Source organism: Canis lupus, chromosome 23 (assembly GCF_003254725.2).
Source record: "Canis lupus dingo isolate Sandy chromosome 23, ASM325472v2, whole genome shotgun sequence".
Taxonomy (NCBI): domain Eukaryota; kingdom Metazoa; phylum Chordata; class Mammalia; order Carnivora; family Canidae; genus Canis; species Canis lupus.
The window spans coordinates 31505679-31532267 of NC_064265.1; the positions used below are offsets into that span (position 1 = coordinate 31505679).

Below are 26589 nucleotides of genomic sequence, written 5' to 3' on the forward strand. Positions count from 1 at the left end.
CGTGATTTTGGGGTGTTATGCTAGTTTGTCATCAAGCACCATTCAAGATGCTTCTACGTTTTCCCCTTCCAGATGCAATCACTGCTTAGGTGTAGCGAAGTGGATGGGAGGTGATGGAATTGATCTTTCTACCGACAGGGTCTTTGCCATTCTCCCTCTTAGCATCCACCTTCTTCTTATCAAATGGCAAAGGAAAACTATAAATAGTTAAATAATAGTGTTGTCACCCACTCTTGAAATCTCCTCTTGTGTCTGTTTTGTCTTACTGGTACATGGGCTAATTAGCTTCCAAGTCTTTCGAAGTTACAGCTTGTGTTGATGCTAATTTGGAAAACAATGATAAGATCTACATACCAAACACTTTCCTCTCCATTCCCTTAGTAACCATCCCCAAACCTGATACAAAATTATCAATCCATGTTGCCCAGAAAGCAATTTTAGGAATATATTTGGACAGATGCTAACAAAGGGAGTCAACATCCTCACTTCCGTTCCTGGGCACTGAGGCTCACAGTGGGCTAAAGTTCTAAAGGCAGGAAAACCCAGCCTCCTGCTTCCACACCATTAACTCTACTAGATCCCCGAATCTGGCCAAGAGGACCTTCTCTGTCTTTCCTCCAGGCCGAATGGAGGTGGACTGCCTGAAGGGCTAGTGAAGAGCAATCCATGTCCATCTCCACCCTCACAAGGCACCAGATCCGGGAGACTTCATTTTCTAGTAGCTGTTCACTGACACTTGAGGAATACCCAGAATTTTCTTAGAGGATATTCTTAAATCCATATGCATTCTGGATCCCTGACTTAGAGGGGAACAAGTTACAGGGCTGAGGGTTATTTGCAAGCATGCTGGTGAGATCGAGTTGCAGACATCTTTGTGCAGGAAAGTGGATCCAGCCATCCAAGGTGGGCGGGACAGAAGCAGACATAGGCACGCTGAGCGGAGGCATCCCGGCCAGGCCCATCTGAAACATCAGTCTTGGCCACCCCACTGCCTTCTCCCCTGCAGGCACTGTGGGCATTGTGCTGTTTCGGTGCCAGGAGAGGAGGTGGATGGGAGAAACCTGACCCTTTCATGCCAGACACCCGGTGCAGCTGATGCACGGCTGGATCCTCTTGCCAGACTTGGCTGGCCTCCCTCTCTGTTCGAGGCAGCATTAAGAAGATTGATTTCTGTTAGCTGGCCATAATGGGGGACTGTAATGGCTGTGAGGGAGACACTTGGCTTGTGGACACCTTGTACGGGTGCCAGTAGCTTTGAGGGAGACCACTTGACAGAGAGCCAAGCAAGGCTTCTCTTTAACTTCTCACTTTTCTGTTTTTTCTTCTCTCCTCTTCTCTTTCCCACACTTCTCTCCTATCTTCCATTTGCTTCTCCCTTTCCACTCCCTATTATCTCCCTCATGGTTTGGAAATTTCCATTCAGAGCTGCTCTTGGCTTTGGATGCAGGGTGCTCTCTTGCCTAGGTTTTTCTCATCATACCCCTGCCAAGTGCACACATGGGTTCTCTGTAGCCCCACAGTGGGGGGCTCTCACCTCTTCTCCATGACATTCCAAGATAGCCCTTGGGCTCATCTGCCAACTGCAAGCATTTCCTTGTGGAGTTGTTCCCAAGAGGGAGCAGAGAGCTTGGTCATCTCAGAAGCTGAGAGTTGTTTCCAGGAACTCGGCTTGACTGTGACTCAGTTTATGCTGCTTGCAGCCTTTTGGGATGAGGAGAAGGGAATTTGGCTTCTGGTAGGTGGAGATCGCTAACTGGGCTAGTGCTACCAAGGCACTGTGGTCAGTGAACCTCTCTCCTGGGAAGGGCTTTCTAGATTCCAAAGCATGGGCATAGGCTGTGGCCTCTTTCACATACCCCAAGGTGTGCCCAGAGGTGCCCAGACCCCTCTGAATCATGCTTGCCAGCCCCAGCCTCCCACCCACGTGCTTAGAGACAGCAGGGCTACAGGGTGTCCCAGGGGGACAGCAGATACAGCTGCTTCCTCATTCTTGTCCCCACCCCCAGTTTGCAGGATCCTGCTCCCGTTTGCTGCCACCAGCACTCAGAAATGAGGCCAGGCCTCAGAAAAGACAAGGAGACCCAGCCATCATTTAGAGGTGGGCAATGTAGTGGGCTCCTTTCCTGCAGGGGCCAGTCTCTTTTGGAGTGGTCTGGCTGGGAGGAATTTTGGAGGCCACTCAAGCCACTCCCTAAGCTCAGGAAAAACAGCACTCGTAGAGGCCAAGTCTATTTTGAGCATTAAGTTCCGGGCACTGCTGTTGTTATGGGTAGGTGTGGGGGAAAACTCAAGTGCACCTGCCATGTTACCCCAGTCCCAAGCAGATCCCCCAGCAAACAGCTTCATGAGTGCCATTTTAGAGCATAACCCAGAAGAGAGAGGGCCCCATACAAATGAACCCTGCCCATCTTTCCAACCTCATGTCCTACACTTTTAGCTATTTGCTCCTCACTTACTAGACTTCAGCCCCACTGTCCTCCCCTGGCCTCTGGCATTTGTGTTTACTTGATTAATGTTATGTCCTCATACATGCCCCTCCCTCCCCCCAGTGGCCCTGGGTGAAGTCATGCTCCTCATCCCACCAAAGGCACCCCTCTATCATGCAGTGTTTTACTTTCTACATGAATCTTAGTTGATATCTCTGAGATGATCTTACTTGGTATTGTTTCGTTTCTCGGGGGGATGATTGTCACCCCTACAATTTAACATCCATGAGAACAGGGACTTTGTCTTCTTGTTGCTTCTCCAGCGCCCAGCCTTGGTGCCCAGCATGCCACAGGTGCTCACCAAATACATGCCAAATAAAGCATCGACTAACAGCAGGAACAGAGAGCCTCACTCCGCCACTGCAGAGCCTGGGAGTGAGTGGGGAGTGGTGGTAAGCTCTGTCCTCTGGGTGCCAGAGGTCAGGAGACAGCTCCCATTCAGTGGGCCCTGGGACAACATTTCTGATCTAGCACGTCTCCCCATGTGGCTGTGTTGTTGGTTCACAAATTAGCCCCCATACATGGAGGCTAAAGAGAGACTGAAGAAAGAGGCCGCTCCAGATTGGTAGGTGGCAGGCGTAATAAGCAAGAGAACTTACACAAGAGGCTCCTCTTGGCCCCAAAGCAAGATCTCTGTATCCTCTGTCCAGCATCTTAAAACTTTGATAAAGGACTTAATGGGATTCAATCACAAATACCATCCACATGGTCTCAACAATCCTTGAGAAGAGCTCCCACTGTGGGAATAGTGGGCAGACTTGTATTCCAAGGCAGGGGAGGGGGTGACAGGCCTTTGCCTAGAGTTGCCTCCACCAGCCATCCTGTCCTCAATAACCTCCTGGCAACAGGCTGATATCAACGTCCTTCCCTCCTTGTCCCCTTCCACAGGCTCTCTGGGCGATACTGGTACCCGCACCCTTGCTCCTTCCCTTGCGCTAAGTCATGAAGCTAAGGAACGACACAAATAATTTACTCTCCAATTTAGCGTACAAACTTAAAAACTGAATTCTTAACTCAAGGCAGCATAATGACATACCACAATACTAATATAATAGAGAGGAAAATTGCTTTATTAATCCATAAACACCTGCTAAGGAGAGAGAATTCTGTAAACAGAAAGACTCTTGTGCCCTCCCTCTGTGAACACACACACACACACACACACACACACACACACCCTCAGCATTTGTGTGTGAGGGAGATATCCCCAAGGGTTCGGCAGTGATGAAGGAGATGATTACTTTGCAGAAATACAAATGGCCTCACAGATAGCATTCGATCTTCTCCCAAGATAGACAAGAGCCCATCAAGGGATTTAGCAGGGCACACTTTGGGGGAGAATTGGTATATGAATACCCCAGCTTCCTTGCTTCCTTTGGGGGGTGACATCTCTTAGGTGTGTGTTCTGCACTGGCTCCCAGTGTTTCCCTAGAGGATTAGTATCTAGTCACCCATGGTGGTGACTGGCTCAAGAGATAGTACACCTTTACTGCCTGCTTCGCCTTTGTCTGGCTCTCCCTGGCCCTTCCCCACCCTCACTGATCCAGGTTTCCTTCCCAACCTGCCTTAGTGAGGTCCCTAGAAACAGAGTTTGAAAAAGGGTCTTATTCAAGTGACTTAGTGGGAAGGGGAAAGAGGCCTGTAAGATAGGGCAGGGGAAGGGGTGGAGCAAAACTGTGGTCTTGCCTGGACACTGGCTTCGGCCTGACCCCAGGGGAACTCTGGAGTACAAATAGTACCACAGAGTTAGTCCCCCTTGGAGTCAAGGGAACTGGCCTTTAAACCCCTATTTCAATTAGGCATTTCCTGAGGATTTTCCTAAGGGTGGAAGAGGGTAGGTAGATCCTCCTAAATGAAGCAGTGCCCATTTGGCCAAAGGCAATGTTCCAGAAAAGGGCTCAGCTGAGCTGTTGGTGGCCAGCATTCACAGCTGGAGATGGGTGCACCAGTCAGTAAAGGGGAGCACCCAGTGTACCTCCATATGGGCTCTTATTTTCATCTTTGTCTTGGGATATGATTCTCGGGTACGGAATAAGATAAATTTATCTAGATCTCTGGGACAAGGGAGACCTCAAATCCCTTGATGGCAGAGTCAAGTTCCCAATGTCCATTTGGTACTGGAGGTCATTCTGGATAATTGACGGAGTTATTCAAACATAGGTCCTTCTCTCTCCATCATTCTTTCCATGTGAAATGGTACATCTCCTCCTGGAGTGACCCAACCTCTCTTTTTCATTCTTCTCATTCTTACTGCCATTCAGTCATGGACGTGGGGCTCTCTGCCTCCCCAAACCCCTCTTTCCTGCGTCAGGTCTATGTAGGGAGCACTAATGACTGAAATGGCATAAGTGGCCAGCTGCTTCTTCAGCAAGCACTTCCCCACACATTAGTCTGTGGGCAGAGATATCTGTGGCATTGTAGGACTGGGTCTCTGACTCACCTCCCTACAAGTAGCTTTGCCCCTCTGAGATGCCCTGCACCCTGCTTTGTGGGGACTTGATACCTGCCTAATCCTTGCTAATAACTGGCCCAACAGAGCCAGATTCTGTTTCCTAGAGTTCTAGTCAGCAGCTGGTTGGAGTTGAAACATAATGCAGGCTATGTATTTTCTAGTAAACAAACTAAAAAGGTAAAGAAAACAGGTGAAATACATTTTAATAGTTTAATATATTGTGTGATATTATAAATTTAACATGAAATCAATATAAAAACTATCAATGAAGTATTTTACATTTTTTTTCATACTAAATGCTTGAAAGCTGGTATAAATTTCAGTATATTTTATACTGAAAGTGCATTTCAGTTTGGACTAGCCCCATATCAAGTGGTCAATGACCACATGTGACTAATGAGAACCATATCGGGAAGCTCAATTCTAGAGTCTTTGGTAGTCAGTCTGGCTTTATTGACATAGCTTGACCATGGGGTCTAGGCTGAACTAGGAGACAAGAGAAGCCAAGAGTACCTAGTGCCCTTGGATGATGTAGAGCAGATGGATTGAAGTTGAAGCTATAGGGTGGTGGTGAGGAGGGGGTGAGGAGGGGGTGCTGCTAGCCTGGGAGGTCCTGGTCCAAGAGGGGAATTACCAGAGGTGGAAATCATAGAAGTGGGGCAGTGTCTGATGCTGGTGGCTGTCAAGACGGTGTGGAGATAGGGACCAGTTACCTCAAGTGATGAAGGAGCTTTCAGGTGAGTGTTTTTAAGGCCTGTGAAACCATCCATGATACTGATAGGAAGAGGAACAGACAGACAAGCCATGGCACCCATGATGATGCTATTTGGGGAATCAGGACTGGGTTAAGATGAGGTGAGATCAGAGCCAAACTTGCCAGTCTGTGGCTTGTCTATTAATCACTAGAAAACCCAACCATCCTCAGTTCTATTTTTTCTAAGATTTCAAAGGCGAAAAGGGACAAGCACAAATTTAAGTAGCATGCTTCCTATTGCATTATCAAGTCCATGGTGTAGCTGTTAAAAAAGGCAAGGTTTTGTATTGACCTCCTCAAAAAGCACTTGTGGATTTTACCATTAATAAGTCCCCTTTGGTTCTCCCTCCAATTAGTTGTGTGACCATCTAACAGTATTTTGATCTGGACTGTATTTCTTGTTATAATGATTAGCATTTCATACCTCGGACTCTCTGTGAAGAGCAAGATAAATTGCCTTCATTTCTTCTCCTTGATCAACCACATATAGCACTTCATAAAGAAAACGATCAGATTGTGCACTCTCAAGTGCCTGCTAACTGACTTTTGAGCAGAATATATACTCACTTCATTTTTCAGATGGGTAAACAGAGGCTTTGGGCAATTACTGGACTCATCCAATTGACTTGCTTTTTTTAAAAAATGGTAAAACCCAAAAAATTTCCTTCCTAAAAATACATGGAAACAGTTAGTATGGTGGTTTCTACGTCTCACTTTTGGCAAAATTCAATCCTTCAAGTTTGAGGTAGCCGGCCAAGCCTCTTATTGGTTTAAGAACATTTCTAAGGTTAATATTTTAAAACAATTGTTCCTCAGGTAGGCCTTTCGAAGTGGCAAATTCTTTTTGGAAGCAACTGAAAACACACAAAGTATGCACACACACAATCAGATAAAGACAGACACACACACATGTATGAACACACACTCCTATGGGAAACCTGATACTGTTTTCTCTTGTTTCTTCTGTAACTTGCCTTTTCACGGAACCCTGGGTCTTGGAGACCTCCTCGCATTAAGTTGCACATCACTCTTTTTATACTTGCATAATACTTAGTAGTATGACTGGATCAGAGCTTAGTGTTTTCCTTAATTAATGGCATCTAGGTTATTCTCAATTTTGTGCTATTTTAAGATTTGCTGCACTGAACATCTCTGCACACGGCCTCCATGGTTTTTCCTCCAGGTTAGTGCTGATCAGCGAAACAGCAATTCGTAGAGATGCCCAATTTAGGTGTTCTTAGATACTGCCAAAATGCCCCACAGAATAAAACTGCGATTTACACTTTTACTGTCCATCTGCCCACAGCCTTGCCTGGATTTAATATTAACAAACATTTGTTTTTACCAGCCTGTTGGGTGAAAAATTATACCTACCTCATTTTGAGGAGCTAGTTTTACTATGGTAAATATATACAAAATAATGACTAGAACTACATATATATGTATCTATGCATGTATAGACACACAATTTAAATATTAATAACTACTACTCAGTTGAATATTGATGTTGCCTTAGGAGCATCTTCCCAATAGTGCCGTAGTAATTCATTCATTTTTGCTCCTGGATAAGAATATACCCAACTTTATTTATTCTTTTGTTTCACAATCATGGACATTTGAGTTTTTTCCTGGGTTTTTCTTGCCTGTTAGGAATTGCGCATCAATGAATTTCCTTGTGTATACTCTTGGTGCACACATGCATAGTGCTGCTAAGGTGTACCCTGCTGTGAAATTGCTGAGTTGTAGAGTGTAGTGGAGATGGCCAGTTGTGCACTCAAATCCTTTCTCTCCATCTGCCCGCATGGGGTCCAACCAGACCTCTCTCCCAGCCACATTTTGGTTGGATGTGGCCACATGACTGAGTTCTCACCAATGGAATCTCAGGAGTTCCCACTCTGCTACTTTGGGATCAGGACTTTAAAGCAATGAGTATAAATAAATAAATAAATAAATAAATAAATAAATAAATAATAAAGCAATGAGTGTACTTCCTCCATGCTCTCTTCTCTCTTTCTATGGCCCCAAACCCAAACGTGGTGGTGACTCAACTTCAACTTTGCAGAAAACAACAGAGTCCTACATATTGGTAGAGCAATGACTTAGAAAGAACCAGTTACCTGTATGACCATGAGGATCAAAGTTGTCCCACTGATCAGGACAGTAAACTTTGGGTTTGATATATGAGAGAGTAATACATTCTTTACCTTTAAGTTGTTTTATCATTAGTATCTGCATTATGGTAGCCTGTACTTACTCTAATACATAAGAAAGCACATGTTAAACTTCACTGAATAATGCCATACTCCCATTCAGAATGTTTGAACCGATTGATACTCTCACTAGCAATGTATGAAAGCTCCCATTGCTCTATCTCCTACCAACTCTAGCTGTTGTCTGAAATGTCTATTCAGATCTTTTTCTCTTTTGAATATCGGACGCTTTTAAAAATTATGGTTAAATATATATAACATAAAATTTGTATTATAACCATTTGAACTGTACAGTTCAGTAACATTAAGTATGTTCACAATATTATGCAACCATTACCAGTATCTATTTCCAAAACCCATTCATCACTCCAAACAGAGACTCTACCCATTGAGCAATGGGTAGTTCCCCATACCTCCTTCCGGGTAACCTCTAATCTACCTGCCTACCTGAGATATCTCATGTAAGTGGAATCATACAATATTTGTCCTTTTTTGTCTGGTTTTAAAAAATAAAGAACACTTCATGAATTTGTGCAGATGCCATGCCAATCTCTATCTACATTATTTCAGTTTTATTATATGTGCTGCCTAAGGAAGCACTTGAGCACTTTTAAAAATGTTTATTTCTTATGGTTTGTAGAAGTTCTTTATACAATCTGGATGTTAATACTTTTTAAATTAAATGGGTGGCAAATATTTTCCCACTGGTGTGGGTGGCTTCACTATGTTTATGGTATCTTTTAGTACCAAAGTTTTGCATTTTATACAGTCAAATGTGTCTGTATTTTCCTTTGTAATTTGTGCTTTTTGTGTCCTGTTTATGAAATTCTCCTCCACCCACCCCATGTCATTAAAATATTATCCTGTATTTTCTTCAAGAATATTTTGAAACTTTTGTGTTTCATATTTGTTTTTGATCCGCTGGAATTGAATGTGTTTGGTGTGAGAGGAGCCTAATTTTATTTTTTTCAAATTGTCTCAGCAACATTTATTTAATAGTTGGTTCTTTCCAGTATTTTGTTAACATTCTCTTCTTGACATGGATTTTCCATATACACATTGGTCCTAAATCCCTACATTGGTTCCATATTGTTTTAATTATGCCTTCCATTTTGTTTGTCTTCAAAATAGTCTTGGTTGTTCTTGCCTTTTGCCTTTGAATTTTGGATCAAATTGTCGAATTCTTCAAAAATACTGTGGGTACTTCTCTTGTATTTGTATTAAGTTTATATTTAAAGTTGTAGAGAATTACCATCAGTTTTCTTACCCACGAACATAATGTATCTCCCTCGTTACCTACATGGACTTTAAAGATTTTATTTATTTGAGAGAGAGGAAGAGAGAGAGAGAGAGCATGAACAGGGGGAGGGGCACAGGGAGGAGAGAATCTTGAGCAGACTCTCTGCTGAGCATGGAGCCTGATGCTGGGCTCCATCTCAGGACCCTGAGATCATGACCTGAGCCAAAATCATGACTTGATACTCAACCAACTAAGCCACCCAAGCGTCCCTAATAAAGTATTATAGTTTTTTCCATACAAGACTTCTAAAGCTTTATTTAAATTTGTTCCAAGATACTAGAATTTTTGTTCTAATTAAAAATCATTACGTATTACATATTATTTTCTGTAGATATTTAGGGAAGCAACCAGCAAACTTGCTCATCTCTTATGCTTGGTCTACTGGTCTGTTTGTATAGTCTCTTGGGTTTTCTAGATAAATAATCTTACTGTTTGTGATAATCTTCCTGTTGGTTCTCTTTCTTCCTTATGGCTTTCATTTCTTTTTCATGTCTTAGGATGCTTGCTAGGACCTGCAAGAAAATGCTGAATAGCAACAAGGAGAACAGGCATCCTTTCTTTTTCCTTAACTGTAAAGGGAATACTTCATTTTTTTTTCCGAAAGAGTTTTATTTATTTATTAGACAGAAAGAGAGCACAAGCAGGGGGGAGCAGCAGAAGGAGAAGTAGAAGCAGGCTTCCCACTGAGCAGGGAGACCAATGTAGGGCTCGATCTCAGTACCCCGGGATCATGACCTGAGCTGAAGGCAGATGATTAACTGACTAAGCCTGTCAGGCCCGCCCCCCGCCCCCCCCCTTCCCTGTTCCAACTTTCTGCCTTGCATTCATTCAAAGCCTTGTTTCCAACTGATATACATTAAAATTCAAGCTATTAGATTTCCCAGAACAGGGACTAATCCCCACCCACACTGCAGTGTAAGCTCCCACATTTACTATTTGGGATTTTAGTACTTCTTTGTTTCTAGGCCCTTTGGGAATACTTCTGAGCTCTGCAATATATTGAGAAGAAACTATTTTACACATTATTGAGTTTTTCTAGCTGTGTTTAGCAAGAAGTTTTGCAGGTTAACTTATTACCATGATTGAGAATTATTCTTTTACTATTTATTTTTCCCTTTGTTTTCGGTATTATTATTATTATTTGCCAACCTGAGTCTTTTTAACCAAGTCAGTTCATTTATACTTGTTATTGGAAGTGATTATGTTCCCATATATTCTTACTGTTTAAACTTCATTATGTTTATTAAATATTATTTCAATTCTTTTTTAAAAAAAATATAGGGGTATATTTTGGTTTTGTCTTCTTCAGGATTTTCAAAGGCATATATATTTCTTTAAAGTATATTTATAAAAATTTTTAACTATTTAAATTGTTTTTAAACCAACTTCAATTATTTTAAAGCAATTTCAATATTTGTAAGATTCGAGCATTAAAAAAAAAACCCTACCCTGAATCCCACCCACGTGAACAGGGAATTTCACATAGCTCTGCTACCCTTCCTTAAATGCTTCTTCTCTTAAAAAAAAAAAAAAAGCTTCTTCTCTTTGTTCTTATTTAATATAATTCAAGTTATTAAATTTAGGATTTTGTCATCAGAATTTTAACAACATGTATATTCTTTATTGAGACTATTTTTGACATTTCAATTCAATTTATTAGTAGTTTGCAAACATTTAGACTTCTATCTTAATTGATTTTATTGCTTGTCACCAAATTTCATCTCTTTGTCATTTGAATATATTTTCAAGTAAATTTTTTTCTGAACAGTTGCAAGTTTTCTGGGACCTGAAAATATTTATTGCTTTCAGTATGCTGGAAATATATTTTCTGTGTCACAAATTTTCTCTTATAAAACTCTATAGCTCTGGTTGCATTTTCTTTTGGACCTTAGTGTTATGAAGTTAACAATCTTTATTCTACTGTAGGTAATCTGTTTGTCCATGTGTGTCCTTAGATAGATGTCAGATTTCTTTAAAATATCCATATGGTTCAAAAATGTTACCTAGATGTAACTATCAGGTTTTTGTTCAATTAGGACGAGGTTTATTCCTTCATAGCTCTGTCACTACTTTCATGGCATTTGTACTGGTATCTCCTTTAATAATGCACTTAGGGACTCTTTCAAGTCCCCAGGCCTTTGCAAGTATGGCCACAATTTTGCATGTGTTGGTTCTCTGTTTTCTGTCTTCCATGTGTTTTGTATTTTCTCTAGATGTTTTCCCTTTTTCTGTCCATTTTGTATTCATTCTTGGAGAGATTTTCCAATCTGTCTTCTACATCATTCATTTATTGCTCAACAGCAACATATCTGCTCTTTCCTGCTATACCAATGCGAAGTTAGATCCCTACACAGCATTTCTGTTTCTTGAAAACTCTCTTTCCCTCCCCTTCTATCATTCTGTTCTCTTTTAAGATTTCATTCATTCATTCATTCATTCATTCATTCATGAGAGACAGAGAGAGAGAGAGAAAAAAGCAGAGACATAGGCAGAGGGAGAAGCAGGCTTCCAGAGGGGAGCCCGATGAGGGACTCGATTCCAGGACTCTGGGATCACAACCTGAGCTAAAGGCAGACACTCATCCACTGAGCCACCAAGGTGCCCAGGTGCTCCTCTGTTGTCTTTTCTGCTTAACCTGGTTTCTTGTAAGCTTGTTCCTTTTACATGTCATTGTCTTCATGCATGCCAAGAAGCTTCCTGAAAATGTCTCCTGCCTGTGCAGAGCACCATCTTCAAAGGGATGCTTCCCTCTGGTCCTGGAGGTGCTGTTCCTGCTCTTTATTCTGAAGTATTCCAACAGACCACGAGTGTCTTGATTCCTCTTTACTTTTCCTTGAGAAGTAAGAGATTCATTAGTTCTTGCTGTTTTTTGCTAGGCAAGATGAGTGGATTGGCTTTGGGCCCTCCATCTTTCTCTTGCTTGATGGTTGAATCATCTGTTTAGACCTACACTGGAGGGCCAGCCAATGTTCAATTGCCAATTGCCAACAGGCTTCATCTAGTATATATCTGCTCTACTGAGATGGCATCTTTCCCTAACCACCAGCCTGATTCTCTGGTGCTCTGATCTAATGTGTCATAGGAAAAACAATGCTCAGAAAGCTGCACAACTTCCATAGTTATTACTGTGCCTGCTCCAGCCTCTTGGCCATTCTTCATATCCTGAATACATTGTGCTTTCACCAGCCCATCTGTCTGGCCAGTTGTCTTGCTCATTTTTGGGCTCTTCTAGGGTATAAGAAGACCTTGGGGAAGGGAGGAAGATGACCTGGGAAAACTTCATTCAGTGTGAAGCAGAAGCAACAAAACAAAGAATATTTACTCCATTCTCTGGTTAGTACAGATCTTGGGTATCTGAGTCAGGTATTGAGAGAGAGGGAATGACAACGTATCTTCCTATTTCTTCAAAGCAGGTTCTCCTTATAGAGGAGAAGTTGGCATATGTCATCCATGCTCTTGATAGGTTGTTCTCCATCCAGTTTCATCTGCCTTATAAGTATTGTCAGTTCCTTCCACATCCTGGCAATTAGGTTGTCTGTCAGAGTTCATTCACTTCGTTAGTGTGAGTCTTCATATTTGTCTGTGTTTGCTGGGACATGTTCCTGAGAAGCAAGGAAAGGCTTGCTGGAAGCTGCTTGCCAGAGGCCATTTTGTACAGAAAGCACCACAATGCATTTCAATGTCTCTCTTCCCAGCGAGCCCATGAGATCCTTAAAGGGAGGGGCTGGGCCACACATATCACTGAGTCCTCAGCACCTTGAAGGCTACGGACCCAGAACTGCTACCCAATACCTGTTGAAAGAACAAAAGCCCAGGTGGCTTAGTGGTTTAGCGCCACCTTCAGCCCAAGGCCTGATCCTGGAGACCCGGGATAGAGTCCCATGTCGGGCTCCCTGCATGGAGTCTGCTTCTCTCTCTGCCTGTGTCTCTGCCTCTCTCTCTCTTTGTGTGTCTCTCATGAATAAATAAATTTAAAAAAAATTAAAACAGAAAGAACAAAGGAGAGGAAGCTTTTTGTTATTTGTCTTATCTCCTCTTGTTAAAATGTTTCAAATGACTCGTAAATGGTTCACCTGCTTCTCTAAAAAGAATTGAAGAAAATGTATCTTGCAGCCCAAGAATCAAAGTAAAGGTAGCTTGGGTCACGGAGGGTATAACTAAAGCTTATATTTATGGAGTTAAGTATATTTAAAAAGAAAAATATGGGATAAAGGAGCAACTTAATGTCTTTTCATGTACAAGATAGCCATATGATCATCTTCAGGATGGCTACTATTTGCCTACACTCTCCACAACTAGGGAGAATGAGGAAAACAGGCTTAAACTATAACAAGGGGGATGTAGCTTAGAGGTGAGCAGATCCTTTCTGTAGGATAGCTTTATAACATACAGAATTGTCAAGAGAAGTTGTACAATTGTACTCGCCAGAAATGTTTTTCAACCTTTTAGACAGACGCTCTAGAGGTGAGGGTGAATTGGGTGACTGCTCCAAACCTTCTAAGCAGAAGGGCTTCTGAGCCCTAGAAGAAGGGTCAAATTGCCCTTGGGTTCCTGGGAATCCTTAGCTGCTGGCTCAGAGGCAAGCATGTGTAGCTTTGAAGGAGTGATTTAGTGATACCAAATAGCTGGGTGATTAATCAAGAAAACAAGTGAGCATTTGACATCAGAGAGAAAAACAAAATAGCCAAGGAGATGCTTTGGGGAAAATAGGCACCCAGGCTTGGATTGCCCAACCAATGCTGTTTTCAGGGATATTTGCAAATCACAACCCATTGCAAGAGAAAGATCAATTTGCTGCACAGCTAAATTAATATTTAACTTGTTCAAGAAAAGTCAATCCCCTGGGTTATTAGAGAAATTAACAAAAGCCCTAAACTGATGCTATTCTTATCTGAGCCATCAGCATGCTCTCAAAGTCATCAATGCTGTTGTCCTCGCCCCTTCTGATCTGAAGTGCCCCAACCCCACCCCATCCAACCCTCTCGTTTAACCCCCCCCACACTTCTTCCTATTCTTGTCACAGAACCCTTTCTTCAAACAAAACCTGGTAGCGATGCCCCTAAAACAAAAGGTTGCTAGAATAGAGGTGGGTCTGAGGCCCCATGCCCTGTTCACTTAGGTATTTCCCCACTTGGCCAACCCCTGAGATGACCTGAGAGCACGGTATTAAACACCTGGGCAAGAACAGTGACTCCCAAGTCTCACTGGTGCGGCAGAATCAATTGGGGCGGGGGCTATGAAATCATATTTGTGGGCATCCCTACTGACTTCAAATACCCAGGGGTGAAGCCTGGAAAATTAGAAGACATTTCATCAGAGATTCTTGTGTAATTTGGCTGGTATAGCCTGAAAGACCCTGGCAGAGTGCTCCTTGGGATCCCTGTACTTATGGTCTGCTGGGGTCCTTCCAGGAGTGATGTTTTGAAGTTGGACAATGGTCAGTTCTGTCTTCAGCCAGGTCTGAAAGAGCCACTCAGTACTGTCCAAAGAGATGGAGCATGAGACAGTGGGCGGGGTGACCAGCTGAGGGATATCAAGACATCCAGGGAGAGGCGGGGTTTGGCAAGAAGCAGGGTGGGAAACTCTACTCACTTCATCTCAGTTTTGTATGTAAATGTCCAGCACGGTGCTTGTATGCAGAAGGATGCATAACCAGAAGCCACCCCCCCCAACCATGTCTAACTGCACCACCACCCTTTAACTGTTGCCTTGCTTTACTGTCCTTGCTTTACATGCTGCTGCTGCTTTGTCATCCTTCCCCCACTGCTCTGTATCCTTCCTACGAGCAGGGACTATGTTGAGTCCCCACAGTGAGGCACAGGGCCTGCCTGGCTCATCACAAGTACTCAATAAATATTTGCTGAGTAAGTGGGTAAGTGTGTGGCTAGCCAGGTGCAGGGGAAGGGGAGCCTGGGTGTGGGTGTGAGTATGGGGATCAGGCTGGCTCAGCAGCCCAGGCCCAGAAGGCAGGTTTCAGGGAGCCTGCAGAGAAGTCTGGATGCCTTGCCAGAGTGGTTGGTCTTTCTTTAGCAGACAGTGAGGAGCCACTAGTTTTCTGTGCTGGGGAGAGATAAGATCAGGTTTGGCTTGAGAAAGATTAGTTTGGCAGCAGAGTGCAGAAAGATTAGAGGGGGAAGGAAAAGAAGCTGGGTGGCTGAGACTCTCCAGTTGTCCAGCTGAAGGAATATGGTCAGAACTGGGACAGGCTCATGGGTTTGGGACAAGGGCACTGGGAGGAAGAAGGTGGCAGGACAAGCTCTGCCAGACATGCCTGTCAAAAGTCTGTGACATAGTGAAGGAGAGAAAAGAGTCTGAGACTCATCCATCTGTCCACAAGTGAAGGGAGGGCAGGCGGTAGAAGAGCAGGTGAAGCTGCCAAGGAATTGTCCATTGAACTAGAGAGCAGAGGTTCCAGGGACAGAGGTGGTGAAGGGGCTTCTTTTGAGAGTTGAAGAGGGTCAGCAAGAAGCAGTAAGACAGGAGGAACACGGGGACCACAGAAAGGGAGGGCTGTGGGAGACTTGCCTGCCGGTCACTGATGCAGTCACTGATGTGGAGGGTGCTGAGGATCTGGGCCAGTGATGGGTAACTGGGGGCGGGTCATTCCCATGGTGACTATTCCAGAGATGTTGGGACATATTCAAGGTATGTGGCAGGGCAGAGGGCAGCTGGCATGGCGTTGAGGTGGCTGATGCGGGAATGGATCTCCCTTTCAGGGGCAGAGTCAGGGTGGGATGGTGGGAGAGGGGAGAGGGAAGCAGTGCAAATGAGAGTGGGGGGGAGACAAAGCGGTGTCAGGACAGGGACACAAATCTGGCTGTGACTGAGGGGGTGCACAGCAAGGGAGAGACTCTGCACACAGGTGGGAAACGGATTTAGCAAAGCTTGGGAAGGAGAGCAGAGAGCGCTGGAGGGGTCACCACATCTGGCCATTGTTAACTCATTGACAACTCTGGGAAGGGCTTGGTGGGGAAGAGGCAGCCGCCTTTGCTGCTTTTAGGGGGGCCATCTACCAGGTCCTCCCTGACCCCATAGGGCCGGGCCATCATCAGCTCTGGGGTGGGGGTGATGGGGTGGGGACACTTCTCCAGCACAACATTACAGCCTCAAAGCAGGTCCTTGATTTAGAACACTATGTCCAGAGACAGGAAGGGAGCCGGGCCTGGGGGACTCACTCCTACCTCCAAGGCCCCCTCCTCTTGTTGCTGCCTATTCAGGTCCTTCCAACCCATGCTCAAGGCCTCACCCACGATCAGAGGGCCTTTCTCTGTGCCTCACCTTGCAAAGCCCTCTGCAGCCCCTCCTTCCATCTGTGTTTTTTATAGCAGGCTGTGTGGCCACCTTAGTGTCCCACCTGACCTGACTTCTGGGGTCAAGCCTTCTGCATGCGCGCTCGTAGAATGCACTCAGAAGCGAAAACTAAAGCCCGCCAGAAACTTATGGAGGACTAGAGCAGCAGGGAGTTGGACATGAAGCCTATCCAGTGCCCTGCATACACTGGAGCAGTCGTCCAATCATTCTCTGAACCTCATTCACTCACTCACTCACTCACTCACTCACTCATTCGCTCACTCAGTCAACAGATATACCTCATCGCCTTCTATGGGGCTGGCACTGCTCTAGGCATTGGGCATTCTGCAGTGAACAAAACAGACACGAATCCCGAGAATGGAGACCTTCTCCATTCTAATAGGAGGGAGGAAGACCACCAAACACATAATTGATTAGTAAAAGCCATACTGGGTCAGAAGGTGAAGTGCTATGAACAGGAGGGATAGGGTGTGCCTTCGGGTTGCACTGTAATGGGTGGTCAGGGTAGGTGTTGGTAAGATGAAATAAGAAAAAATATATATACTGTTTAAAGCTCACCCGGTTCCGGTGGGCTAAAAGGAAGGGTAAGGACCGGCACCGGTTCCCCGGGCTGGGCCGCCTCGGTCGGGAGCGGGGCGCGGGGCGCGGGGCGCGGGGCGCGGGGCGCGGGGCGCACGGTGCGCTTCTCCGAGAGCACCACGAGGGGGAGCCCGGCCCCCTCCTAGCGCCTTCCAAGCCCTCCCGCACAGCCTCGCAAGCAAAAGTTTTTCTTAAACTAACAATGCCAGCGTAAGGAGGTGCTCGCGCCTGATTGGCCGGGGGAATTTTGCAGGTTTGATTCCTTGATTGGACAGGAGGTGTTAGGGGTGGAGAGAGAGCCGATGGTGGGGGATCCCGCGCCCTCCCCCGTCAGTCTGGCCGGCTCCGTCCTCCCGCAGGCTCCGCTGTAGCTCGCAATGTGACACCAGGACGCACACGCACTCGCGCGCTCTCCGGCTCACACTCCCTCGCCCTCCCTCACAGACACGCGCACGCACACACCCACCTCTCCCATAAACACACACACACACATGCACACCCACACCCACGCGCGCCCGCACCGCCCCACGCGCGCACACTCCCGCCCACGCCCACGCCGCGCTCCGGGGAGTCCGGTCCCAGCGAGAGCGCGAAAGGATACGGAGAAGCCACCGGCGGGGAGTGCAGCGGCGCCCTCCCCGCGCGGCCGCCTCGGCTCGGGCTCGGGCTCGGGCTCGGCCTGGGGGCCGCCGGCCGGCGATGGCCCCGGATTGCCTGCTGCTGCTCCTCCTGGCATCCGCAGCGGCCGCGATGGAAGGTAACGTGGCCTCCGCCGAGCGAGGCGGCGGCGGGCGGCGGGCTCCCCGGGGCCGCTCCGGCCGCTCCGACCCGAGGGCACGGCTGGGGGGGCGCCCCGGGCGCGGGGAAGGGCCGGGCTGGGCGGCACCCCCGGCGCGCCCCCGGCTGGCCCTGGCTCGCGGCGCCCTGCGGCCGGCTCGCCCGCCCCTGGTCCCGCGCCCCGGCGCTCGGGGCAGCGCGGGGTCCGCAGCCCGGCCCGGGGAGCACGGGGCCCGCTGCATTGCGGAGCGGGCGGGCGGGCGGTGCAGGCGGTGCAGGCGGTGCAGGCGGGCGGGCTCCGGAGTGCGGACGCCGTCGGCTCCCTTCCCTTCCCGTCCCGGCCGCGGACGCGCTTAGGGGGCCGTGCGCCGCCGATTCTTGTGCTCCGCTCGGGCGCGGCGGGCTCCGGGGCTCCGGGCTGGCGCCGAGCGCGGGCCCCCGGGAGGGGCGCGGAGTTCCTTGGCCGGGCCCTCGGGGCCGTCGGGTGGTCCCGCAGCCGTGGAGCCGCAGCTCCCCCGGGAGGCTCGGGGCGGGCGACGCGGGCACCCCCAGCCGTCCGGAGCCTGGGAATGGGGGCGCGGTGGGTGGCCGGTCGGTGCGGCCGAAGCTCTCCCAGCGGCGCCTCCTGCCCAGAGGGGAGACTCGCCGGCCCCGGGAGCGACGGGCAGGGACCCCCCCCCCCCCGCGCCCCGCGGCTTCAGCTTCGGCCGAGCTTCGGGCCAGCGCGCCCCCGGCCCCGCGCCTGGCGCAGCGGGGAGCCCCCGCGAATCCCCGTGGGAAATCCCTGCCGCGCTGCCCCCGCCGCCCCCGCCCCCGCCCCCTGCAGCCCCCCCGCCCCCGGAGCGCCGCCCGGCCCGGGCCCCGCGGAGATGCTGCGGGCGGAGCGCCTGTCGGGGGCGGGCGGCCTCTCCACCAGGACGACCCCCGCCGCCGCGCCCGGTTCTCCCTGCGCGCTCGTCGGGCCGCGCCGCTCCGACCCCGCGGCTGCTCCCGCTGGCCCCGGGAGGCGCCTCCGTCCAGACCCCGCGGCCCGGGCCCTCCCCGCCGGGTCCCGCCTGCGTCCGGGGCGGCGCGGGGCGCGACGGTGGCTGCGAGGAAAGCCCCCCGGCTTCCCCGAAGGGGGTGTTCGGTGCGCCCCCCGCTGCCCTTCCCGGCCGCCGGCCTGAGCGGAGGGCTCGGAGGTGGGGAGCGCGGGCGCCGGACAGCCCGCGGCGGAGATGCTCGCGCTGGACCTGCGGCGCCGAGGCTGGCAGCGCTGGGCACGGGGCGAGCCGGGCGCCGCCGCTTCCACGCCGCTTCCACGCCGCTTCCACGCCGCTCGGGGCCTCCGGGTGGGCGAGCGGGAGCCACGCGCCCGGCCCGCTGGGCTCCGTAGCGCCGGGGCTGCGCGTCCCCCCCCCCCCACCTCGCTTTCCGCGCCCGCGGGGGTCAGGGGCTGGGCCTCGGGGAGCAGACGGGTGCCCACTTTGGGAGCCCGGTCTCGGCACTGGGTCTGCACCGATGGAGGAGGACACATGCACGCGAGCAAAATTGTTTGGAGAGCAGGTGCGTGGGAGCACACCCGGCGTCTGGATGCCCGCAGTTTCCTTCCTAGACCGCTTCTGGGTGAGCTCTCCCTGCCTGCTGGGCTGGCGCTGCCCGGGAGAGGGTGCCCGGTGCGGGCGCCCAGCCGGGTCCCTGGGCCCTGCCACTGGGTCACCCGGAGGGGCTCACACTGTGGGAGTTGCGTGCCTTCTCTCAGCACAGCCCTGGAAACTTTGCCCGTAGCCTGGCAAGAGGAGCCTGAGTCCCTGGGCTGGACACCTCTCCAGCAAGGGTTAAAAGAAACGCCACATTCAGCAGAATATTAAAGCAGCCCCGCGTCCCTGCTCAGCGCGCAGGGAGAGTACACACCATTCACTCCCATCTCTCCTCCAGCGAACGCAGGCGGGTTCATTTTCTCCTCTTCACACACGGAGCCCAGCCGCCTTCCCGCCTGCCTGGCTGGGCCGGGGCCAGCGTCGTTCGGTTTGTGATGAGTGAGGCATAATTATCAGAAAAGTGGATCAATGAGCTGCCTGCACAGACAGCAGATCCCTCCCCAACTCTGCCGGGGGCTAGGGGCATCGCTGCTGACTTGGTCCCCTGTCTTCTTTCCCGGGGCGGGGTCGGGGGAGCGCTTTGGGGTAATTGCACTGGGGTCTTAAGGCCAAGGGCAAGCAGCTCCAAGACCAGACAGTTCCTCAGTCCAGGCTGGGGCAGGAACAAAGGGACACTGGCGGCCATGGGCCAGTTGGGGACACTTGGCCAGACAGGCAGGCTCCTACCAGACCCTCTGCCTGGGCAGAAGGAAAGAAGGGGCTGGTTGAGATAGGGTGTGGGAAACCCTCACTGCAAGAGAGCACCCCTTCCCTCCTCTTCCCTCCTCTTCCCTCCTCTTCCCTCCTCTTCTCCATTCCTAGCCAGAGGCTCTGCTTTGTGGGGAGAGAGAGAGATGCCATTGCAGGGAAGGGCTCTCCTGGACTTTTAAAGTCTATTTTCAGAGGAGAACAGGGCAGGCTGGGAGGCAGGGATGTCGATATCCTCTGGCCTTCTGGACACAGAAGCAGGCCTTTTAGTCTCCAGACAAACACCTCCCTCTTCAAGCCCATGTCTTTTTACACTGGGTCTGGAGCTTGTTGGGAACCCGCCGCTGGACTCTTCGAGGGAAGGCAACCATCTGCATTCTCTGAGCTGCCCTTTGGCCTGTGCTCTTCAAAACAGGGTCTGGAGGCCTGGGCTTCTTTCAGGGTGTTTGTGCAGTAGGACACGTTGGGCTGGCAGCAGACACCCCGCCCTCAGAGTGGACAAAGCCTGTTGGCCTCTCTGGGCAGCAGCCACCCAGAATCACTGAAAGCTTGTAGCATCCTCCCGGCCCCACCCCTGGCATCCACAAATGACTATGTACCTGCAGGTGGCCTCAGTGTCTGGATACTGGCTGACCAGAGCACGCCCACGAGACCTCATAGGTGTGGCCTCAAGTAAAGTCCTGGCCTTGCCGTCCTGGAACCCGCACATGTGTTTGATTTGGTAGTAGATTTCTCAGGGTTTGACAGGAGGGGCTGCTGAGGCACGGATACGTACCTGAGTTACCGTGCCCCTTTCTGGCATACCACACCTTCAAACGCAAGGGCCCTGAGTTACAGGGTACACACTTAAATCTCCATTACAAGTTCTCGTTGAAAACCCCCCACGCTCCGCCCATGTGTCTACAACAGGCCACTGGGCTCCACACTGATTGGCTGTTTCTGCATTTTATGTTAATATTTCTTTGCTGTGTGTGCATCTGTTTTGGGCATCCATCAGTGTGCATGAGCGTACGAGCAGTAGCAGGCGCCAAAGATTAAAAAAAAAAAATGTCTAGCAGAGAAAAGTAAATTTGAGGAAATTCTATTAGATGATTTTATTTTCTGTGCATGGTGGAAAGGTGCCTATTACTCAGTGTTTGTGGAGGGACCCCCTCAAGCCAGCGAATGGAATGCTGGTAAGGTAGGCAATGCCGCTCTGGGTAATTGCTTGAGAAAATTCTTGGCAGTGTAAACAGCTACACAGGTTGGGTCCAGCCCCAGCTTGAAGTTTTCTGGGTCGACAGAGCAGAGTCGCCACCCGTGGTGCCGAGGAGCATGAGGAAGTCCTGCTGGGCCACATAGTATCCTGCCCCAGCCCCTCTTGCCATTTGGTGACCTGTGCAGACCCAGACTGAGATCCCAGAGCCCCTACCCTGGCGCCTCACAAGTACGGATCCTAACAACCAAGATGTGCTTTGGGAAAAGCCCTTGAGGCAGAGGCATGATATGGCATCCTTTACAGTTTCACGCATCTAGAAGTAGTCTTGGATAAAATAGATTGGACCAAAGAAACAGGGTGGTGCCAGGGAGTGCATGACAGCACCTTGACCCCTTCCTCCAGAACGAGTGTCTGGACCCACCCCCAGCCCACTTACCATACACTATGTATTCTCTGGTTGGTTGATTGAATTTCATGAATTTGGGGTGGTGGAGAAAGGTGTAGGGTCAGGAATGGGGTCTGGCCATGAGGATGGGGCTGAGTCCACATGAGGTGGAGACAAATGGCTGGATTGTGAAGCCAGGGTACTCCCTGTAGATTTTTCATCTTCCTACTCTGTGGCTTGGGGAAATCACCTAGTCCCCCTGGCCAAGTGTCTTTCTCTGTACTGCGGGGTCATGACTCACCTTTCAAGTTGGACGAGTTATATATGTTACAGGGTATATCTGTACTATCTTAAAAATTAAGGTGCTCTTAAAGTCAAAGATACTTTTTGATTATTGAAACAAAACAGTCAACTGGGCATGTATAGCTAGTCTCTAAGAGTTCTTAATGACACTCAGATTTGGAAGCAGAGCATGTGCCAGTGTGAGCAAAGGATGGAAACAAATTTTTAAAAAAGATTTTATTTATTTATTCATGAGAGAAAGAGAGAGAGAGGCAAAGACACAGGCAGAGGGAAAAGCAGGCTCCATGCAGGGAGCCCGAAGTGGGACTCGATCCTGGGAGCCCAGGATCACACCCTGGGCAGAAGGGAGGCGCTAAACCGCTGAGCCACCCAGGGATCCCCCTGGAAACAATTTTAAAAACCAAAAGAGGGGAGTATAATCTTGGGCAGTGGTTCTCAGGCTTCAGAAAGCCTCACGGCACCTAGGCAATTTGTAATAGACTCCTGGGAACTCACTCCAAAAGTTCAGCAGGTCTGGATGGACCCTGAGAATCTGCTTCTGGTCTCTCTAGACGCTTCCTGGAGACATTGCCCGGGGAGAGGTTCTCAGCTAAGCTACATTCAGAAATCATGGGTAGTCTTGCTCCCTTTTGCACTTGCTGAGTCAGAATGGCCTGGACATCTGCATTTTAACAGAGGGCTCCAGTGATTCAGGTGCAGGCAGCCTGGCACCGGTGTATTTGGGAATTGCCGATAATAGCCAATACTTTACACTAGGTGTTGTTCTAGGTGCTTTACATAAATTAATTCACTTAATCTGCACAACAACTGTATCAAGTAGGTGCTGTTACCAACCCTACTCCCATTTTTCAGGTGAGAAGACTGAGGTACAGAGTAGATAAGTCATTTGCTAAGGTCATAGCTAGTTAAATGGCAGTGCATCTGAACCCAGGTGGTCAGGTTCTGGAGTCCGCGTTCATAACCATCCACCTGACTACACCACTCTTAGTGTGTTTTGCATGAAAAAAGGCTCGTATCAGCCCAGGTCCACGGGCAGAAAGAATTCTGGTGCTAATTCAGCCACTGGCCTTGGGTGCTTCATTGATTCCTGGGCACTCCATGTTCCCATGGTCCTGGGAGAAGAGGTGAGTGAAGTGCTCAGATAATCTCAGTACTTCAGCTCGAACACCAGTCTCCACGTAGCCCCTTCCTGCCCCTTTCTCACCTCCTATCCCTACTCCCACCACACACACACACACACACACACACACACACGCACACACGCACACACAGTTAGAGACCAGCACTGCAGCATGGCTTCTGATGAGGAATCTAGTAGAAAAACCGGAGTATCTTTCTTCCCCTCCCTGGCCCGGCCAGCTCTCCTAAGGAAGAAATGATTACAGACAAGTGTCCCCAAAGGAGATGGGCCTGGGCACCCCGTGCATTCCGGGGGTAGTGGAGGGGGCACATGAGACCCTTGCCTGTCTCCACCTGACCGCCTAGAGCACATCCCTCCCCCTGGACTTCGGGAGTCTGCGTTCCCTGGAAGAGCTCCCTTTATGTCTCCCTCTTCTGCACTAGCCACTTAAGCAACCTGAATATTTCTATCAGATTTCCATGTCTTCAAAGGTGGTGGGGAAACAGAGCATTGGATGCCTGCCCTTCTGAGGAAATTACTAGAGTAATAAAGTAACACCCTGGGAGAGATTTCATAGTTAAAAGCAAAATAGTACATGAGAAATGCCTCAGCTCCTTCCGTGGATTCCACCTCAATTTCAGCAACAGTTGGGGCTCTTGGTCAGAGTGTCTGACGGTGCTTGGCGAGGGGCATCGACCGGCCAGCTCAGGGCCATCGAAGACCCCTGACCTCTGATGTCTGAGCTGCCTCGCTGGCCTGTGTTGATCGCTCATCTGGGGGTTAGGGAAACGGGAATACGCTTTCTAGGGAGGCCTGGAGGATGGGGGGGCTGGTTCTCTGCTAATGGAAAACTGCTTTCCACCTGACCGAAGCCTCAGAGAGCAGCCAGATGCACGCTTTGCTCCCTCTCTCCTTGTGCCTCAGTCTCCCCGTTGTTGACTCAGCCTGGAGGGGGGGTCACTATGGTGGAGAGGGTAATGGGGGCTTAGGGTGGGGGCAGACCCTGGGGTAGAAGCAGTGCTGGAAGTAGGGGGGTTGACAATTATAAAACTGGGGCGCAGTGGGGTATGGCGACCCCCCTGGCTACTTGTGGGTGGCATGGGGCTCCTCAGAGGTTGGTGCGGTTTCTGCAGGGGCAGCTCAGGACCTGGGTTTTGGGCAGCAGAGATGAGTGAGGGCCTCAGCCTCGTGCCTTCCACGAGGCAGGCCCTGTTCTAGGACCTCCCACTGGCCGGCAGCAGGCCCAGGCCTGTGTAGGTGGTGCAGGCCGCACTGGGGCTGCGTCCCCGCTGGTCCCACGTAGTGTCACCTGCCAGTGCAACTGGCTTGTCAGTTTGCCTCTAACGCAATCAAGGAGAAGGCTTCATTTCCACAGCCTAGAAAAGGCATCTCGCTCACCTGCTCACTCGCTCGCCAGCCGGATGGGGTGTTCCTCAGCTTCTGAGAGAATGCCCAGAGCTGAAGACCTGGGAGCCCTTCACCGTGCTGGAAGACCCTGCCGGTGACTAGGGCTTCAGGATGAGCCATCTGCTAAAGGGGGAAAAATGGTGAGCGGGAGAAGGACCTGTTTCCCCCTGCATCACCTGTGGAGGTGTCCCTCCAGGGCAGGTGAAACCCTGGCAGCCCAGACACGCCATTAGCGGCTGCTTAAGGACGCTGCGCTGTCGCCTCATGGAAGGTTCCCCTGGAGTTCTCTGTAGCAAAACTGGGCCAACGTGGACACGCACAGGAAATTTCTTGAGAATTACCAGGACTCATTTCTGCCTGTGGATTGCACCTGAGGCCCTGAGTCTCTCCTCTCTCCCCTCCCACTTCCTGACAGCAAGTGACAAAATGACTGATTTGAATTTAACCTCCTTGCTCTGCTTCTCCATCCCCCAGTGGAGGTGATAATGAGCAGAGAAATGGGCAGAGGCAGGTGGCAAGGAGGGGAGGGGACAAGCGAGTGGAGCTGGGGCCCTGGGCTGTAGCCTAGCACTGGCCTCTGAGGGGTCTCAGAAGCTCTAGGGAGCTGAGACAAGGGGTTGGACTTGAAGGGAAGAAGCTTCCCAGAAATCCTATAGTCTCGTGGCACTAGAACCGGGACTGAACTAAGCTCCCATCCACCGTTGAGCCTTTACCACCTGCTGGTCCCTGTGTGTGTCTTGATCCCATACCCTTAATATCCAAGCACTCATTCTCCCACTTTACAGGGGAGGAAGCCAAGGCACTGAAGGGTTGTTACTGCTTCAAGAGCTAAGATTCAAACTGACGTTCTGACAAGTAGGATGACTCCCCAGGCCTCTGCCTCCCCATTCAGCACCTTTTCCATTAACGTCGCTTATTCAGGAATTAATTCAAGGAGCATCTATTAAGCATCAGTTGTTCACTGTCCTGCCAGGTGCTATCAAAGGTTCCAGACAGTGCCATGGGTCTCCACATTCAGGTTCCTGTGGCCAGGCTCTTCCTTTGCTTTCTGGAATTGCCCTACTTGTGCCCCCAGCTGGAAGAAACCTGTTTTCCTTCCGGTTTGCCTTTTCCTGCATGCTCTTTGCCTCTCCTGTGTGCTCCCCAGCAGGCAGACTGTGGTCATGATAGGTTTTTGTTTTTGTTTTTTTTCTGTATGTCCATCTGGCACTTGTTTCTGATGAGCTGTTTTGCTTAGGAGGTTGCAATTTAGCACCTGTGCCTGGCTTTTAGGGGTGGGAGTTGGAGGGAGTTTGGGGAGCAGAGTCCCCGTGGGTCTCCTGGAGCTCCCTTCACAGGCTCATCCTCCAGGGGAAAGGAGAGCTATGGGTGCTCACCTTTGGGGACCTCCCTGGCTTCTGTCTTGTGGGTCCTGTCCTGCCTCGGGCATTGTTGCTTCTTGAGTTTTGGCTGCTCCCTCCCTCCCCCCCCCCCCCCCCCCCCCCCCCCCCCCCCCCCCCCCCGACCTGGCCAGGTGCAGACACGGTGACATCAGAGGAGGACACTGGGATTTGGCATCAGCTTTGAGCACAGAAGGGTGTGTGGGAGGACGGGGAGGAGAACAACCCCTCAGTGTCTTAGTCTCACTGGGCAGTGACTGGTCCCCCGTGGGACTGTGACTGTGGAAAGGGCTGAGCAGGAGGACTGGGTTGATTGCACGCAGCTCCATCGACGCTGGCAGCAGAGAGAATGCCTTATCTGTGAGAGGCAGCCGGGCCTGCAGTTAATTATGCTGTTGTTTTCCTCTTGCTGTTTTTCTAACACATCAAGGTAGGACCTTTGCCCTTGGCTTTCTCATTGATGCTGAGGCTGGAACTGAGTGGTGAGCCTGGAGGAGGGGAGAGGGAGAGGAGGAGCCTCACTGGGGAAGGGACCCATCCAGGTATGCTTTCTGCCCCTTTGGCAATGCATCCAAAGGGCCTGGGTGGAGGAGCACAAACT

The 26589-nt window shown here is 49.8% G+C and overlaps 1 protein-coding gene across 3 annotated transcripts in view; it reads left to right on the plus strand.

The window, feature by feature from the left end:
- The window catches only part of EPHB1 (EPH receptor B1), a 474027-nt gene that overhangs the window by 23666 nt on the left and 423772 nt on the right, over nt 1–26589 (plus strand). The window contains exon 1 of one of the 3 annotated variants that reach the window (XM_025448798.3): nt 17435–17849. The exons of the other annotated variants lie outside the window; for them this stretch is intronic. Within the exon in view, the coding sequence (XP_025304583.1) occupies nt 17792–17849 (58 nt within the window). The 5' untranslated portion in view covers nt 17435–17791. Of the gene's footprint in view, nt 1–17434; nt 17850–26589 lie in introns of those variants that run through there. 3 annotated transcript variants of the gene reach the window in all.